Source organism: Schistocerca cancellata, chromosome 8, assembly GCF_023864275.1.
Source record: "Schistocerca cancellata isolate TAMUIC-IGC-003103 chromosome 8, iqSchCanc2.1, whole genome shotgun sequence".
NCBI classification, from domain to species: domain Eukaryota; kingdom Metazoa; phylum Arthropoda; class Insecta; order Orthoptera; family Acrididae; genus Schistocerca; species Schistocerca cancellata.
The window spans coordinates 328,000,233-328,020,047 of record NC_064633.1 but is presented as its reverse complement, the minus strand read 5'-3'; the positions used below and the strand labels follow the sequence as shown (position 1 = coordinate 328,020,047).

General features: G+C 46.9%; 1 protein-coding gene across 1 annotated transcript in view; it reads left to right on the top strand.

The window, feature by feature from the left end:
• The window catches only part of LOC126094464 (solute carrier family 2, facilitated glucose transporter member 1-like), a 574,417-nt gene that overhangs the window by 60,062 nt on the left and 494,540 nt on the right, over positions 1-19,815 (top strand). Inside the window, exon 2 of the mRNA XM_049908847.1 lies at positions 2,841-3,036. Coding sequence (XP_049764804.1) covers positions 2,854-3,036 — 183 coding nt within the window. The 5' untranslated portion in view covers positions 2,841-2,853. The remainder of the gene's footprint in view (positions 1-2,840; positions 3,037-19,815) is intronic.

Genomic DNA, 19,815 nt, shown 5'->3' with positions numbered 1-19,815 from the left:
AGGATACGTAATGAATGCTATAAAGAAAAGTACGTAGCTCCTGGAATACTTAACTTTAATCCACATTTGTAGAACATCGCTCTTGATGATACATTAATAGAATCTCAATATCAATTGAATACGGCGCCTTGCTAGGTCGTAGCAAATGTAGCTGAAGGCTATGCTAACTATCGTCTCGGCAAATGAGAGCGTAATTCTCAGTGAACCGTTCCTTGCAAAGTCGGCTGTACAACTGGGGCGAGTGCTAGTCAGTGTCTCTAGACCTGCCGTGTGGCGGCGCTCGGTCGGCAATCACTGACAGTGGCGACACGCGGGTCCGTCGTATACTAGCGGACAGCGGCCGATTTAAATGCTACCACCTAGCAAGTGTGGTGTCTGGCGGTGAGACCACACAAGCACCTATTCGGCTTGGTATTGATTGAGTTGTTAGATGTCGTCCTGGGGGATATCGCTCCAAACTGCGTCTAATTGGCGCGTTATATCGTCAAAATCCCGAGCTGGTTGGAAGGTCTTGCCCATAACATCCCAAACGTTTCCATTGGGGAGGAGAGCCGGAGACGTTGCTGGCCGAGGTAGGTTTTGTCAAGCACAAAGACAAGCAGTGTGCGGGCAGGAATAATCTTGCTGAAATGTATGCCCATGATGGCTTGCCATGAAGGGCAACAAAGCGGAGAGTAGAATGTCGTCGATGCACCGTTGTGCTGTAAGGACGCCGCGGATGACAATCAAAGGGGTTCCGCTATGAAAAAAAAAATGACGCATCAGATATGGACTCCTGGTTGTCGGGCCACATGGCGGGCGACACTCAGGTTGGTATCCCTCCAACTGGTCATCGGGGCTGAGTTCGAAACGGGTCTCCATCACCGAAGACGATTCTACTCAAATCAATGAGATCCCAGGCCGAAGACGTGTCTGGTGACGCCCAGAATAGCGGCAGAATACCAGACTGACTGCCCCCGCCACACAGCCCGTCGTGACACAGGCACGTCGATTAAATATTTGGGCGTAACATTGCAGAGCGATATGAAGTGGGACAAGCATGTAACGGCAGTTGTGGGGAAGGCGGTCAGTCGTCTTCGGTTCATTGGCAGAATTTTGGGAAGATGTGGTTCATCTGTAAAGCAGACCGCTATTAAAACCTATTCTTGAGTACTGTTCGAGCGTTTGGGATCCCTATCAGGTCGGATTGAGGGAGGACATAGAAGCAATTCAGAGGCGGGCTGCTAGATTTGTTACTGGTAGGTTTGATCATCACGCGAGTGTTACGGAAATGCTTCAGGAACTCGGGTGGGAGTCTCTGGAGGAAAGGAGGCGTTCTTTTCATGAATCGCTACTGAGGAAATTTAGAGAACCAGCACTTGAGGCTGACTGCAGTATAATTTTACTGCCGCCAACTTATATTTCGCGGAAAGACCACAAAGATAAGATAAGAGAGATTAGGGCTCGTACAGAGGCATATAGGCAGTCATTTTTCCCTCGTCCTGTTTGAGGGTGGAACAGGGAGAGAAGATGCTAGTTGTGGTACGAGGTACCCTCCGCCACGCACGGTATGGTGGATTGCGGAGTATGTATGTAGATGTAGATGTTGACCAGGATTGCTGTTCTGGGGTGCCATTTCTTTTCGTAACAGGGCCCCTTCGGTAGTTATTCGCTGCGCCCTTACAGAACAACGGAACATCGACAATGTACTTCATCCCACTTTGTTACCCTCCATGGCAAGCCATCCCGGGTTTAGATTTCGACAAGATGATGCTCGCCCTCACACAGCGAGTGTTACTACTGGTTGTCTTTATGCTTGGCAAACTTTACCTTCGACAATAAAGTCGCCGGGTCTCTCCCCATTTGAGATCGCCAGTTTCGGGATTTTCACGATCTAACGTGCCAATCGGAGAGAATTTGCCAGGAGGAAATCCGAGTCTGCATGTGTAAGGACAATAGGTGGACCAACACGTCATTCACTTCCTCAATTTGTGAAGCCCTTTTACTTAAATTAATCATGCAGTTTTACTGAAACTGTAATGATATATTTTTCTGTACACTTAGATCACATCAACTGATTTCCGTCCCATTCGGATGCATCCTTCGTGATGCTACATCTACATCTATACTCCGCTATCCACCATCCGGTGCGTGGTGGAGGTTACCTCGTACCACAACTAGCATCTTCTCTCCCTGTTCCACTCCCAAACAGAACGAGGGAAAAATGACTGCCTATATGCCTCTGTACGAGCCCTAATGTCTCTTATCTTATCTTTGTGGTCTTTCCGCGAAATGTAAGTTGGCGGCAGTAAAATTGTACTGTAGTCAGCCACAAACCCTGGTTCTCTAAATTTCCTCAGCAGCGATTCACGAAAAGAACGCCTCCTTTCCTCTAGAGACTCCCACCCGAGTTCTAAAAGCATTTCCGTAACTCTCGCGTGATGATCAAACCTACCAGTAACAAATCTATCAGCCCGCCTCTGAATTGCTTCTATGTCCTCCCTCAATCCGACCTGATAGGGATCCAAAAAGCTCGAGCAGTACTCAAGAATAGGTCGTATTAGTGTTTTATAAGCGGTCTCCTTTACAGATGAACCACATCTTCCCAAAATTCTACCAATGAATCGAAGACGACTTTTTGTGTTTGTGTGTGTGTGTGTGTGTGTGTGTGTGTGTTTGTGTGTGTGTGTGTGTGTGTATTAAGAACTTGTAGAATCCATGCCACGCAGATTCGCAGCTGTATTGCGTTTCAAAGATAGATCAACGTGCTATTGAGCAGGTGGCTGCAATGTTTTGGTTCATCAGTGTGTACTGACAGAGTGCTAGTGTGCTACAGCTGCCTTGCATTGTGGTGTTCGCAGCGCAGGGGGCGGCATGTCCCGCGAGGGCTCCCCGGACGAGGGCGAGGGCTACCACGCCGAGTCGCACCCCCTGCGGCCGCAGGCGGCGGCCATGCTGCAGGTGCCGGGCCGGCTCTCCATTTCGTCCAGCGTCAGCGACCTCGCGGCGCCCATCTACGTCCGCCAGGACTCCACAGTGGTGCGCCGTCCGCAGCCGGTGAGTACTGCCAGCAGGCGCTCGTACCACATAACTTGCAGCCGTCCTCAGCTGCGACTTCAACTACACTGCCCGATAAAGAGAAAGTGAATCTCCCAGAAGACGCGGTAGGATGTCTTACAGGTACACATCCTTGGCTGGTATACAGGGTGTAACGGGTAAAAGTGCAGAGCCAAAGGAACTGGTACACCTGTCTAATATCGTGGCCCCCGCGAGCACGCAGAAGTGCCACAACACGACGTGGCATGGAGTCGACTGATGTCCGAACTGACACCATGAATCCCGCAGGGCTATCCATAAATCCGTGAAGTACGACGGGGTAGAGATCTCTTCCGAACAGCATGTTGCAAGGCATCCCAGATATGCTCAACAGTGTTCATGTCTGGGAAGTGTGGTAGCCAGTGGAAGTTTTTAAACTTCAAAGAGTGTTCCTGGACCCACTTTTTAGCAATTCTGGACGTGTGGGGTGTCGCACTGTCCTGCTGGAATTGTCCAAGCCCGTCGGAATGCACAATGGAGATGAATGGATGCAGGTGATCAGACAGGATTCTTACGTACGTGTCACCCGACAGAGTCGTATCTAGACGTATAAGGGTCCCATATATCTCCAAATGCATACCCCCCACTCCTTACAGAGCCTCCACCAGTTTGAACAGTCCTCTGCTGACATGCTGGCTCCATGGATTCATGAGGTTCTCTCCTTACCCGTACGTGTCCATCCTCCCGATACAGTTTGAAACTAGACTCGTCCGACCAGGTGGCATGTTTCCAGTCATCAAGAGTCGAATCTCGGCGTTGACGTACCGAGGAGGGGCGTAAAGCCTTTGTCGTGCAGTTATCAAGGTACACGAGTAGGCCTTCGTGTACGAAAGCCCATATCGAAGATGTTTCGTTGAATGGTTAGCACGCTGACACTTCTTGATGGCCCAGCATTGAAATCTGCAGCAATTTGCGGAAGGTTTGCACATCTGTCACGTTGAACGATTCTCTTTGATCATCGTTGGTCCCGTTCTTGCAGGATGCTTTTCTGGCCGCAACAATGTCGGAGATTTGATGTTTAAGCGGATTCCTAATATTCCCGGTACACTTGCGAAATATTCATACGGGAAAATCCCCACTTCATCACTACCTCGGAGATGCTGTGTCCCTTAGCTCGTGCGCCGACTATAACACCAAGTTTAAACTCACTTAAATCTTGATAACCTGCCATTATAGCAGCAGTAACCGGTCCAACAACTGCGCCAGACACTTGTTGTCTTACATAGGCGTTGCCGAACGCAGCGCCGTATTTTGCCTGTTTGCATATCTCTGTATTTGACGCTGATAACCACGCAGTTGAGCGCCCCACAAACCAAAAACCAAATCTGTATTTGAATACGCACGCCTGTACCAGTTTCTTTGGCGCTTCAGTGTATTTTTACACTTGGTACCTTAATATGTACGCACGTCAGTGGATTGGTTGTTTTCTCTCTGCGTCGAACAGTCTTCCCCCAAAAACGTCAGAAACTTTACGACCTGATGTTCTCTGATGTCCATACCTGAGCTGCGAAGTTAACGACGCGTGCCAGTATAAAGCAACCTAGGCATCAGTGGTTTACTCTTGCCGCGCGTACTTGGAGGTACTAACAAAACAAAACTCCGTCTGAACAGGCCTCGGAAGCCCCAACGATACCGATCGACCGCCAAGTCATCCTCAACTGACAGGCCTAGCTGGATGCGGATATGGAAAGGCATGTGGTCAACAGAGTACTCTCCCAGTCGTTGTTATTTTCGTCACCGGAGCCGCTACTTCTCAATTAAGTAGCTCCTCAGTTGACCTCACAAGGGCTGAGTGCACCGCGCTTGCCAGCAGCGCTTAGCAGATCCGGATAGTCATCCATCCAAGTGCTACCCAAACCCGACAACGTATGGCTTCGGTGACCTGCTGGGAACTGGTGTTACCACTGCAGCAAGACCGTTGGCGCTTCGAGGTAGTAGCCAATCTTAAAACATATGACTTGCAACACCTATAATTATTATTCAGTAAATGCTCCAAATACTGATGTAATGTTGTTCAACACCGTCCTCAGTCACCAACAGAAATATCTGCACTTACAACTGTTACACGCTGTATTAATGTTACGAGTTGCAATTCTCAGTGACAGGTAGAATGGCCTCCAGCGTGCATTAGTGTTGTTCGTGTTTGGTGTTGTTACCCGGCCTAGAAGAGTATATAAAAGGCGTGAACTGGGTCAGATGTTTGGAAGGGAGTCCTATTATCTGTATCTACACTCCTGGAAATTGAAATAAGAACACCGTGAATTCATTGTCCCAGGAAGAGGAAACTTTATTGACACATTCCTGGGGTCAGATACATCACATGATCACACTGACAGAACCACAGGCACATAGACACAGGCAACAGAGCATGCACAATGTCGGCACTAGTACAGTGTATATCCACCTTTCGCAGCAATGCAGGCTGCTATTCTCCCATGGAGACGATCGTAGAGATGCTGGATGTAGTCCTGTGGAACGGCTTGCCATGCCATTTCCACCTGGCGCCTCAGTTGGACCAGCGTTCGTGCTGGACGTGCAGACCGCGTGAGACGACGCTTCATCCAGTCCCAAACATGCTCAATGGGGGACAGATCCGGAGATCTTGCTGGCCAGGGTAGTTGACTTACACCTTCTAGAGCACGTTGGGTGGCACGGGATACATGCGGACGTGCATTGTCCTGTTGGAACAGCAAGTTCCCTTGCCGGTCTAGGAATGGTAGAACGATGGGTTCGATGACGATTTGGATGTACCGTGCACTATTCAGTGTCCCCTCGACGATCACCAGTGGTGTACGGCCAGTGTAGGAGATCGCTCCCCACACCATGATGCCGGATGTTGGCCCTGTGTGCCTCGGTCGTATGCAGTCCTGATTGTGGCGCTCACCTGCACGGCGCCAAACACGCATACGACCATCATTGGCACCAAGGCAGAAGCGACTCTCATCGCTGAAGACGACACGTCTCCATTCGTCCCTCCATTCACGCCTGTCGCGACACCACTGGAGGCGGGCTGCACGATGTTGGGCCGTGAGCGGAAGACGGCCTAACGGTGTGCGGGACCGTAGCCCGGCTTCATGGAGACGGTTGCGAATGGTCCTCGCCGATACCCCAGGAGCAACAGTGTCCCTAATTTGCTGGGAAGTGGCGGTGCGGTCCCCTACGGCACTGCGTAGGATCCTACGGTCTTGGCGTGCATCCGTGCGTCGCTGCGGTCCGGTCCCAGGTCGACGGGCACGTGCACCTTCCGCCGACCACTGGCGACAACATCGATGTACTGTGGAGACCTCACGCCCCACGTGTTGAGCAATTCGGCGGTACGTCCACCCGGCCTCCCGCATGCCCGCTATACGCCCTCGCTCAAAGTCCGTCAACTGCACATACCGTTCACGTCCACGCTGTCGCGGCATGCTACCAGTGTTAAAGACTGCGATGGAGCTCCGTATGCCACGGCAAACTGGCTGACACTGACGGCGGCGGTGCACAAATGCTGCGCAGCTAGCGCCATTCGACGGCCAACACCGCGGTTCCTGGTGTGTCCGCTGTGCCGTGCGTGTGATCATTGCTTGTACAGCCCTCTCGCAGTGTCCGGAGCAAGTATGGTGGGTCTGACACACCGGTGTCAATGTGTTCTTTTTCCCATTTCCAGGAGTGTATTTCACCGGCTGGTCGAATCATGCCATATCTGGATTGGTGGGGCATTCGGATGTGACTGTGGACTGATGTTGAACTGCATGGGAAAGTGAGGGCAGGCATACGGTCATGAAGATTGCAGTCGACCACGTCTGACCATCACAAGGAAGATCTCCGTATTGAGTACAAATGTTAATTGTAACAGCTTCACATTTGCACACTCCATCCGAGAACAAGTAATGGACCCCTGTACTATTGTCTGTATCATCCTGCACTATATGTCACTGCCAGACGAGGGACGACAGTCCCGGAGGTAGGCTGCCATTAAAATGGCAATATAAACGCTCTACATTCCTGACATGGTGCCAGAATGGGGGCGATCTACAGAGTATTAAATTCAGAAGAAGAGCCGAGATCGCTAGAAAAGCATTTATTTCGATTCCCGGTTTCGGTAAGATTACGTGACTATCTTCGGATCTGCAATGGCATAGCCTCAGGCATGGATGTGTGTGATGTCCTTAGGTTAGGTAGGTTTAAGTAGTTCTAAGTTCTAGGGGACTGATGACCACAGCAGTTAAGTCCCATAGTGCTCAGAGCCATTTGAACCATTTTTGCTATGGCAGAACAAATTTGACAGGGTAATAGATTTACAAGTCGTGTATAACAATATACTTGGAAAAGTAACATACCTTATGCTCTACTCATTAACATAATCTCCTTCATCTGCGCTTTGTATCACTTCACATCATGAATCTGCTTGTGAAGATCGTGAAAATGACAGGATACCGGCATGTCAGATTTAAATGAGACAACCTGTACAAACACAAGGATAGTGCGCCGAATACAAGTGCTCATACTCAAACAACATCTGACTACAGACTAAGATGCAGAGTAAACACATCAACTACTCCTTAAGCCCACAATGTGGCATTGTGGTAGTAGATTTTGCAATTGTTTTGTGTAAAGCAAAGGCATGAATATACAATACTAAGTAATTGCTAATATGCTAATTGAAAAAAGAGCTTTCACAAAACCATGATTTATACGCAAAGCATAATCCAAATCAGAAACTATAGTGACATTAAAACAACAAGTTTTAGGGAATTCTTAAAAGACTCCATTCTATTAATACGTAAAACTTGTTTATATAATCAATGAATGATGTAATCCAGTAAGTAATCAAACCAAACATTCTTCAGACCCTATAACATTCATCGATAAAACAATGGAGTGTGATGTCTACACACATCGTAATGGAACAAACTGTTGCATCTGGAGTGGTCTCGTGGCCGGGAAGCATGAACGGCTGATGTGTGGCGTCGCATCGTGTTTAGCGATAAACGCGCTTGTGCACTCTCCCGGATGATCTTCGTCAGTGACTATGGCGGCGATCTGGGGAAGGCCCGGTTCTTCCAATGTTTAGGAGTGGCAGAACGGTGTTACTTCTGGCGCCATGAGGTGGAAAGACTTCGTGTATGATTTCACGTCACGGCTTGTAGTGATTGAGGAGTCTCTGACGGCGCCGCTGCACCCCACGAACATCCTGCTTCGTCGTGAGTTACATCTCATGTGACTCATTTTTCAACACGACAAGGCTGGTCCATACACGACACATGTCTCTATGACATGTCTGCGTGATGCTGAGGTACTTCCGTGGCAAGCAAGGTCCCCAAATCTGTCCTCAATAGAACATGTTTGGGACCTGCTCGGACGTCAGCTTCATCCCAGTGCCACTACCTAGGATGTCAAGCGCCAGTTCCAAGAGTTGTGGGCCAGTTTGCCGCAGCAGATGATACCAAGCTTTTATGTCTGCCTTCTCAACCGAATTAGTGCACGCAAAGCGGCTAGATGGGGCGCAGCGTCATACTTATAGGTGGTTCATATAGACAATTTCTATGTAAGTTTGACTCGATTTTGTACTCACTGAAATAAACATCGATAGCCTCTCAACTCGTGAAGTTTCATTTCGTTTCCTGCTCCCCTTCTGGGAGGTTTAATTTTTTGTCAGGCAGTGTGTATTCGTCATGTTTTACGTTCGTTAATGCTTGGGATATTTAAATGGCGATCCTATAATGCACCAAGCACTTGTTGTCACGAAAGCTGTCTTTTTAGTCCGGTAGAAACAATTTTTCTGCTCCCAGATTAATTTTTTTATAGTTTAGCGTCAGTATCAGTACTATTTTGATTGCAGAGTTGCGGATTTGAAGTTGTTGACAAGAGGAACTTTGTCATCCCATTTTCCGTCAGCTATTCGTTCCTCTCTAAAATACCGGCCGCTTCCTTGGTCGTAAAATTTACTGCCGCGACAGGCCTCCAGTTGTGTGTTACAGGCCCGTCGCGGGCACGCTGCAAAGTAAAATAATAATATTTCCTTCTGTGGCATCGATAGCCACGATGCCACGGCGTAGGTGCAAGTACTTAAGTTGGCACTACGACCGACACCGACGATAGCGCCCTGTAACAGGTGCTGTCCAGATCTACGAGCTCCCCTGCAGATTCTCCGCCCATTTGATCAAGAGCAGACGGCCGGGACACTTCGCTTGCTATTGAGACTATGTACTACTTACGACGGATCTAAGGCTTCGCACCTCAGTGCAAAGTTATGTATTCAGTTAATATTGTGATATAGTAAAACCATTTCTAAGAGCAGTACCGAGAGATTTTCACGTTTCCCTGCTCCTACTCACTTCCTACATTCGGCCTACCCTTCAGTTTACAGGAGCAGACCCACGCGCCGCCTTCCAAGCGAGATACAAAACCTTCTACTGCCCCATATTATCACAAGCTCTGAACACAGTGCTTTGACGAACAGTGCTGCAAAACGTCTCTCAGCATCATGGAAGAAGTCGACCCCCATAGATATATGAACAAAATGAATAATTAAAGTTTCTTACTAATTTCTCTATTGATGTACTGAAAAACTAGTAATTAACGGCCTGTATTCCAATTACAAGTTACAGCAACAACAGAATTAATTAAGTGAAAAATAGCTGAGGCAGTTAAGTCTATCGATTGAAATTGTGCTGGTCATAGTTCTATGTGGTCGGAAAGTCCACCACTTACGGTATGATATCTTCGTAGCACTGAGTTCGACAAGACGGAGACACGTGAAACCCTAGCCGGTCTGATATCATTCCCCAGTCATTACTCAGAAAGAAAGTTTGCTGTTGTGGCAGACTCATTAAATCAGAATGATCCAGAGGAGCAATAACTCACGGGTTCAAATGTCTTTTATTGATGATGTATTCTTAGCAAACAAGGCGACTTACACAAATGAAATTCAGAATCACCGCTACAGTGTTAAGATCAGTCATTAAAAAGTCCTTCTAGCATGTCTTTAAGGGCACCAGCGTCGTTTTACAAGACAATGGAAGTCACTTTCTTCATATGGCGGAGTAAACGGCAGCCATCTTTACTTCCGTGACTGTCATCCATCAGATTCCTGCAGCATAGGCGTTGTGAGCTTAACTAGTCCGTAATTCTGTGTGGAGCCTCCACGTTGGCTGCTTGACGCATCGTCTGTGAAGGTAGTGTCAGCTGAGACCCGGCACTGCGTCCCTCCTTCGCTGGACCGCGCTGATGACCTCTCACTGGCTCCTACCGCCATTTCACATCTCGCCCACACAGTGGCGAACTTCTTCGTCTTGCAACCTTCTTACTGCTCCCGACATAAAGGAGTCACTGTGCTGCCCCTCCGATAAACGTCCTGATGGGCGTTCTTACACCCTAATTTGCTAAATCAATAATTTTAATCCTCGGAGGTTCATCATAGCATAAAAATGCAATAGTTATTTTCTTTATCTGAAATACACTCCTGGAAATTGAAATAAGAACACCGTGAATTCATTGTCCCAGGAAGAGGAAACTTTATTGACACATTCCTGGGGTCAGATACATCACATGATCACACTGACAGAACCACAGGCACATAGACACAGGCAACAGAGCATGCACAATGTCGGCACTAGTACAGTGTATATCCACCTTTCGCAGCAATGCAGGCTGCTATTCTCCCATGGAGACGATCGTAGAGATGCTGGATGTAGTCCTGTGGAACGGCTTGCCATGCCATTTCCACCTGGCGCCTCAGTTGGACCAGCGTTCGTGCTGGACGTGCAGACCGCGTGAGACGACGCTTCATCCAGTCCCAAACATGCTCAATGGGGGACAGATCCGGAGATCTTGCTGGCCAGGGTAGTTGACTTACACCTTCTAGAGCACGTTGGGTGGCACGGGATACATGCGGACGTGCATTGTCCTGTTGGAACAGCAAGTTCCCTTGCCGGTCTAGGAATGGTAGAACGATGGGTTCGATGACGATTTGGATGTACCGTGCACTATTCAGTGTCCCCTCGACGATCACCAGTGGTGTACGGCCAGTGTAGGAGATCGCTCCCCACACCATGATGCCGGATGTTGGCCCTGTGTGCCTCGGTCGTATGCAGTCCTGATTGTGGCGCTCACCTGCACGGCGCCAAACACGCATACGACCATCATTGGCACCAAGGCAGAAGCGACTCTCATCGCTGAAGACGACACGTCTCCATTCGTCCCTCCATTCACGCCTGTCGCGACACCACTGGAGGCGGGCTGCACGATGTTGGGGCGTGAGCGGAAGACGGCCTAACGGTGTGCGGGACCGTAGCCCAGCTTCATGGAGACGGTTGCGAATGGTCCTCGCCGATACCCCAGGAGCAACAGTGTCCCTAATTTGCTGGGAAGTGGCGGTGCGGTCCCCTACGGCACTGCGTAGGATCCTACGGTCTTGGCGTGCATCCGTGCGTCGCTGCGGTCCGGTCCCAGGTCGACGGGCACGTGCACCTTCCGCCGACCACTGGCGACAACATCGATGTACTGTGGAGACCTCACGCCCCACGTGTTGAGCAATTCGGCGGTACGTCCACCCGGCCTCCCGCATGCCCACTATACGCCCTCGCTCAAAGTCCGTCAACTGCACATACGGTTCACGTCCACGCTGTCGCGGCATGCTACCAGTGTTAAAGACTGCGATGGAGCACCGTATGCCACGGCAAACTGGCTGACACTGACGGCGGCGGTGCACAAATGCTGCGCAGCTAGCGCCATTCGACGGCCAACACCGCGGTTCCTGGTGTGTCCGCTGTGCCGTGCGTGTGATCATTGCTTGTACAGCCCTCTCGCAGTGTCCGGAGCAAGTATGGTGGGTCTGACACACCGGTGTCAATGTGTTCTTTTTTCCATTTCCAGGAGTGTACATCACTGCAGTGTCATCCCGTGATAACTCTATTTGTATAAGAACTTACATGTTATAAAAAAGATTCTGTCTGAATTAACCTCCCAGATTTTCCTATCCTGACAGGCTTATTATCTCTGCCTAAAATACTCTTCCTTTCTTTGAACTTTTTCGATTTTTCTGTCAATACTATCTAGCAATTATCTCTTATCTCGCGGCAGTATCCCAGAAGAGGATGGACAAGCGTAATTTAGGAAGTCTCTTTAGTAGATTTGTTGTATTTCTTAACTGTTCCGCCAATAAAACGGAATCTTTGGTTCGTCTCCCCGACAATATTGGCTTTGTTATAGGTTCCTATTTATCTTGTTTGCACTCTAGGTATTTAGTTACATCGAAAACCGTTACATACTTGCCTGACTTTCATGGATTGTTTTAGTACTCACGCAGAGGAACTCACTTTTTATTGTTTAGACTCAATTGCCACGTTTCGCACCATACAAATTTGTCTGAATCGTTCTGCAATTCGTTTTGACCTTCTCATGATTTTACTAGGCGGCAAAAGACGGCATAATCTCTAGCACTCTACGAGGAGTGCTCCGATTGTCGTCTAAATCGTTTATGTAGATTGAGAATTGCAGAGGGCATGTAACACTTCCCTGAGGGGTCCAATATATCACTTCTGTTTCTGTCAGTTACCACGAACTGTGAACTTCCTGGCGGTAAATGAGGAATCCAATCGCACAACCGAGATGATGCCCCACAGGCAAGCAATTTTATTAGTAGCAGCGTACCAAGAACTGTGTCACAAACCTTTTGGAAATCTAGGGATATTGAATCAATCTGATGTCCCCTGTCGATGGTATACATTACTTCGGGTACGGAGTCAACTTCATGTCCCCTTTCGGTGGTACACATTACTTCGTGTAAGTAAGGAGCTAGTTGTGTTTCACACGAACGCTTTTTTCTGAATCCGTGATGTTTATGTGTCAATAAATTTCAGAATGAGATTTTCATTCTGCAGCGGAGTGTGCGGTGACATGAAACTTCCTGGCAGATCAAAACTGTGTGCGGGACCGAGACTCGAACTTGCCCGTGAAAGGCAAAGGTCCTGAGTTCGAGTGTCGGTCCGGCACACAGTTTTAATCTGCCAGGAAGTGTCAATAAATTGTTTACTCCGAGGTATTTCACAATATTCGAACTCAATATATATTTCAATAACATACTGATAATCGATGTCAATGATACGGGCCTATAATTCAGCGTATTATTTCTATTTCCTTTCTTGTGATTGCTGTGACCTGTACATATTTCCAGTCTTTAGTTACGATGCTCCTGTACTAACAGACTGTCAGTGTACTCATTATGATTCCAGTACCTTAATGACTCATTGTTTGCTGGTTCCATATCAAAAGAGTAATCATCCTTTTAATTCTTCGCGGGTATACTGCCAATGCAAAAACGCCCTGATGTCCACCTAGCGGCGGTAATGATCCATTTCATAGCGGTCCATTAGCTTATTGCTTGAAAACAAAGCCGACCAGCAGCTCCCGCCATCAATTAACTAGGAGCTTTTTCTCGGCACTTCCAGTGCATTATAGCGCACTTTCCGACTGCGGAACAAATTCGTACAGCACCGTCTTATTTTTGCTCAGCTTTTGTCCCGCAAAGTAGCGGAGCCTGCCTCTTCGGCTCTCTGTTTGCATTTGGCGTGAACTTGTGCGCCGGCCATGGTGGCCGTGCGGTTCTAGGCGCTTCAGTCCGGAACCGCGTGACTGCTACGGTCGCAGGTTCTAATCCTGCCTCGGGCATGGACGTGTGTGATGTGCTTAGGTTAGTTAGGTTTAAGTAGTTCTAAGTTCTAGGGGACTGATGACTTCAGATGTTAAGTCCCATAGTGCTCAGAGCCATTTTTTTGAACTTGTGCTTTACCAAAATAGAGACTCGTTGTCTTGAGGTCTATATGGAGGTTATCTAGCCAGCGTTGCCTCGGAATCCCAAAAGGTCCTTTACCATCGACTTTCAACGAAAATCGACTTTTGCTGTTGTTTCTTGGTCTGCTCAAACTACGTGTCTGTACCACCACAGACTACTTTGCCTCATCTCCTCAACGACAGGTGCCTTTCCACATCATATACGGATTTTCGTCACTGGTCACATAATCAAAGTGTCACATCATGTGGCGCGTGTCAGTGGTTGTGTCATACTCTAATATTGGACCTTGTTCTTGGAGAGGATGAAATGCCAGAGAGGGGAGTGGCAATTCTGTTAACTGTGTTCGCGATTGAATTTAAACCACAAGATAATACGTTCACCATCCGAATCTGTGAAGAAGAAGAACTTATTACTGTCGGGAATAATTTGTATAACTTCAGAAAAGTATCCAACCGACCGAGGTCGTTAAGGAAGTGTCACATAAGGGAAGTGTCACACAAGCAACGCAGGCCTTTGTTGATATTATGGTTCAGCGCCTATACACTGGAGCTATAGTTCGACAGTTCCAGGTCTTCCGCCCTTCTAAGAAGCAGCATATCACAAAGGTTACACTCTCAAACGAGAACACTGCCAACGATAGCACTCATTACTTGTAATATATTCCGTTGTCTGTATAAGTTAAAATGACGAGATTAATTGTTTAGTTTGCTTACTATGGAATATATTACAAGAACTGTTTCGGGATTGAATATGGCTGATAGATTTTTTAAAACCACTGGAATACTTGTTTGTACCAAACTGCTCCATACCTGGTTCCGCGCTTTTTCCTTTTACTTTTCGTATTCGAGGAATTATATGAAGGTGTAGAGTACACTGTTGGACAGCAATAATTCCAGTGATGTACGACCGTGTAAAGTTGCGGTACAATACAACGAAATGTATCGGAATGTACAGCAATAAACCTTCGGGGTTCGTTTTACAAGCAGGTTCTAAAATGAATAACGTAACTCGAACTTATGCTTCACAGGAGAAAAATATGACTGAAACAAAAATTTCGAACACGCAAATATTCAGGGTTACAGTAAGGATTCTTGGGATGAATAAGAAACCAAAATCTACCAAAATTATGGTAATTAGTAGCATACAGCTTAAGTGTAATAACAAATTAGTCTTACATTTATGAAAGCCAGCCAAAGAAAAACAAGTCCGAGGAACTCGAATGTATTTTCATTTGTCTTACAAAAAAAAAAAAAAAAAAATAAAGGACGTCTGAAGTTATATCAAAGATACATAAGTTATTCTCTGTCGAGTGAATGAGTGAATAGACACAAAATTAATCTTTTGCATACTGCCCCACAAACAACTCAGTTGGCTGTAAAGTTGTGGCTGGATACCGATTTCGGTAATGGAGGTATGTACGAAAGGTGCATGACTCCCGAATGTAAGTCTTACAGTTGGATCGGAAGAATGTTGGGATAGCAGTTTCTAAAGGACAGCGCCGATCGGAATTGTGGTTCCAGATGTCGGCAAGGCACTGTGTAACATTGTGCCAGCTCCGCGACAATCACAGATTTTTTTTAATGGTTCGAATACGGTGGATAAAACTAAATAATAAATCAATTTGGATAGCTAATTTATGCGTTGCAACACCAAAAACAATCCGTAATCGGACACAAGATTTATATCTATTAGTTAGGATGTATTTCGGAGATGCAGTTCTAGCTTGGACTTCGGATCGTTAAAATAGGTCCCACGAAGCCAATGACGTCAGACATTCTAAAATAATTTAATTTCTTAACGAGAAAAATAGAATGATCTTAACTTTTAACCATTTAGTATCATCGCCGGATTTGTACATCCAGATCGAGACGGATGCATCCAGACGTTGCAGAGTTGTTTGGTTTCGCATCTGCGCTGCGGGTGGTGGTGTTGACTTTGCGTCAGTTGGCATGTGCTTTCTCGTCCAATCGTGTTGATGTTTCCGCAGCTTTCCGATCGCCGACACTATTTTCGACCACAGTTATTCTCTTGCTTTGCTTTCTTTCCTATTGTGGCTTGCTTGTACGAAACTGACGATTCTAAACTTTGACGTTTTGGACTACTGTCGCTTTCTCCTTTCGGGTTTGTGTACTGTTTTCGCCATCAACCACTAGATCCTTACGGTGACTCGTGGAGCTTTCACACTTGGTTGGTGCATTACAAAAAATCGAAATAGATTGCTTTTGAATACTTCTTACTTGAGTATCTGGGTTTTGTTCAATTTTCTCTGTCTGCTATCCCTCTGAGTCGCTCATCTTTAACTTTCCACTATTTCAATGTACAAACATTAGTTCCGAATTTGGCAACAGATTTCGTTCTAACGTTTAACTCTCAAGGATTACGACGGTCAGTGCACTAAAGTGAGAACCGGTTTTGCACTCCAATTACAATACACGACAGAATCTTTTAACGTAAGTATAATAAGAATCCCACTTACATAATCAACTATGGTTCTTACTGTCTAACATCCAACGTGGTCAACGATTCCTCTTGATCCTAAAATCACATATGTGACGACCTCAGATTTTTTTTCTTTATTTGGCCACGGGAGTATTGTGTGCCAAAGCCTTTCACAGGAGTTTCTTCCGTGTAGCACCGACTAGTATGCCTAATCTCGTCGATACGGTTCGTCGCTGGGCGAGGGTTCTCCTTATTAGCAGCGTGTAGAAATCCAGCTTAATGCTTCTAGATTGTCTCTTTTTATTATTCGTGTAAAGTGGTCTGATATTATTTGCTTGACATGAAATAGTTCATTGTGGCTGTAGCTGTTTCAGTATTATCGGTGTATTCAAGGATGTTAGTACTGCCTATCTACACCCCCAATCGCACTCCCCCATGTAATTCGGAATTGACCGCTAGACCGCTTGAGAAACAGTCCCTCGAGTATAAAAGGAGGCGTGGAGTATCGTGATGTCAAGAAAATCAATGACAACAAAATGGGTCGGTCAGGAGAGCTCATTGATTTCGAACGTGGACTAACCATTGCATGTCACCCGAGTAACAGATCCATCAGGAACATTTCAACTCTTTTAAAGCTGCCTAAGTCGATTTTTGGCGATGTTCTTATGAAGAGGAAACGTGAAGGAAAAATCACGGCTAAATCAAGGCCAAGCAGATTCCATGTACAGATGGACAGGGCCGTTGAGATTTGCGGAGAGCGATTGTAAAAATAAAAGGCATGAAATCGGTGGAAGGATTCACTCATGAGTTTCAAAGTGCTACCAGAAGCGACGGAAGCGCAATTACGTTGGGTGGGGAGATAAAACGAATGGGGTACAATGGTCCAGTAGCTCCTCATAAGCCACACGTTTTTGTAGTCAGGGCTAAGCGACACTTGTGATCTACATCTACATCTACATCCATACTCCGCAAGCCACCTGACGGTGTGTGGCGGAGGGTACCTTCAGTACCTCTATCGGTTCTCCCTTCTATTCCAGTCTCGTATCGTTCGTGGAAAGAAGGATTGTCGGTATGCCTCTGTGTGGGCTCTAATCTCTCTGATTTTATCCTCATGGTCTCTTCGCGAGATATACGTAGGAGGGAGCAATATACTGCTTGACTCTTCGGTGAAGGTATGTTCTCGAAACTTTGACAAAAGCCCGTACCGAGCTACTGAGCGTCTCTCCTGCAGAGTCTTCCACTGGAGTTTATCTATCATCTCCGTAACGCTTTCGCGATTACTAAATGATCCTGTAACGAAGCGCGCTGCTCTCCGTTGGATCTTCTCTATGTCTTGTATCAACCCTATCTGGTACGGATCCCACACTGCTGAGCAGTATTCAAGCAGTGGGCGAACAAGCGTACTGTAACCAACTTCCTTTGTTTTCGGGTTGCATTTCCTTAGGATTCTTCCAATGAATCTCAGTCTGGCATCTGCTTTACCGACAATCAACATTATATGATCATTCCATTTTAAATCACTCCTAATGCGTACTCCCAGATAATTTATGGAATTAACTGCTTCCAGTTGCTGACCTGCTATTTTGTAGCTAAATGATAAAGGATCTATCTTTCTGTGTATTCGCAGCACATTACACTTGTCTACATTGAGATTCAGTTGCCATTCCCTGCACCATGCGTCAATTCGCTGCAGATCCTCCTGCATTTCAGTACAATTTTCCATTGTTACAACCTCTCGATACACCACAGCATCATCTGCAAAAAGCCTCAGTGAACTTCCGATGTCATCCACCAGGTCATTTATGTATATTGTGAATAGCAACGGTCCTATGACACTCCCCTGCGGCACACCTGAAATTACTCTTACTTCGGAAGACTTCTCTCCATTGAGAATAACATGCTGCGTCCTGTTATCTAGGAACTCCTCAATCCAATCACACAATTGGTCTGATAGTCCATATGCTCTTACTTTGTTCAATAAACGACTGTGGGGAACTGTATCGAACGCCTTGCGGAAGTCAAGAAACACGGCATCTACCTGTGAACCCGTGTCTATGGCCCTCTGAGTCTCGTGGACGAATAGCGCGAGCTGGGTTTCACATGACCGTCTTTTTCGAAACCCATGCTGATTCCTACAGAGTAGATTTCTAGTCTCCAGAAAAGTCATTATACTCGAACACAATACGTGTTCCAAAATTCTACAACTGATCGACGTTAGAGATATAGGTCTATAGTTCTGCACATCTGTTCGACGCCCCTTCTTGAAAACGGGGATGACCTGTGCCCTTTTCCAATCCTTTGGAACGCTACGCTCTTCTAGAGACCTACGGTACACCGCTGCAAGAAGGGGGGCAAGTTCCTTCGCGTAAACAGCGTAAACAGCGGTGTCCAGAGAACAGCAGATGACTGGAAGCGAATTATTTGCAGTGATCAATCAGGCTCTACTTTGTGGCAGTCAGACGGAAGGGCTTAGGCTTGGCGAATGGCTGGAGAACGTCGCCTGCCATCATCTGTGATGCCAACAGTGACGTCCGGATGAGGTGGTGTTACGATATGAGGGTGTTTTTCGTGGTTAGGGTGTCGTCCCGAAATTGCGCTTAACAAACGCTAAATGCGAAAGGATATGACACACTTTACAGCACTGTGTACTACGTACGCCGGAGGAAATATTCGGAAACGATGATTATTTGTATCCGCAGGACAATGCACCCTGTCATCTAGCAGCTTGTGTGGGGCAGTGGCTTGTGGACAACAACATTTCTGAAATGGCCTGGTCTATCCAGAGTCCCGACCTGAACCCAATGGGACACCGTTGAGATGAGTTGGAACCTTGACTTCGTTCCATACCCCATCGTCCAACATCACTGTCTTCTCCGGTTTCGGTTCCTGAGGCAGAGTTAGCTGCCATTCCTTCACAGCCATTCAGACACCTCACTGTGTCACAAGCAGGGTTCAAGCTGTCGTAAATGTGTACGGTGAACACGCGCTCCGGGGGAGTTCACGCCGTCATAAACGTAGAGGGTGGCACACGCCCTATAGTAGGTGTGTGGATACTATTGGTCAGTAGTGTAGATCGTTTCATGGAATTTCGAGCGCACTGTATGATGTCAGTAACTCCTTGCCGTCCCATTCAAGTAGGGAGTCCGGAATACCGGGCCTTTAAACGCTTCTGTGCACGGTGTAATCAGTCTAATGTTGTCATCGGGACCCATATGGGAGCGACACGTAGTGGGTTGGAGTATATTCCTAGATTCAGCGCTGTAACCTGGTTCTTGAAACTATGTAAGCAGGCTTTCAGGGGATGGTTTGCTCCAATCTTCAAGCGTTTGCCAGTTTAGTCTCTTCGATATCTCCGCCACAGTCTCTCATTGGTCGCACAAACCTGAGACCATTTTTAGTCAGTTTCATGCTCCATGGATCATTTTGCACTATAAAACGTGATGTGGAACGAGCCATCCACAAAGCAAATTAATTTGTAAATATGGCTACATGATGAACATTTACAAGCTATTTTCCTAAATTTATAA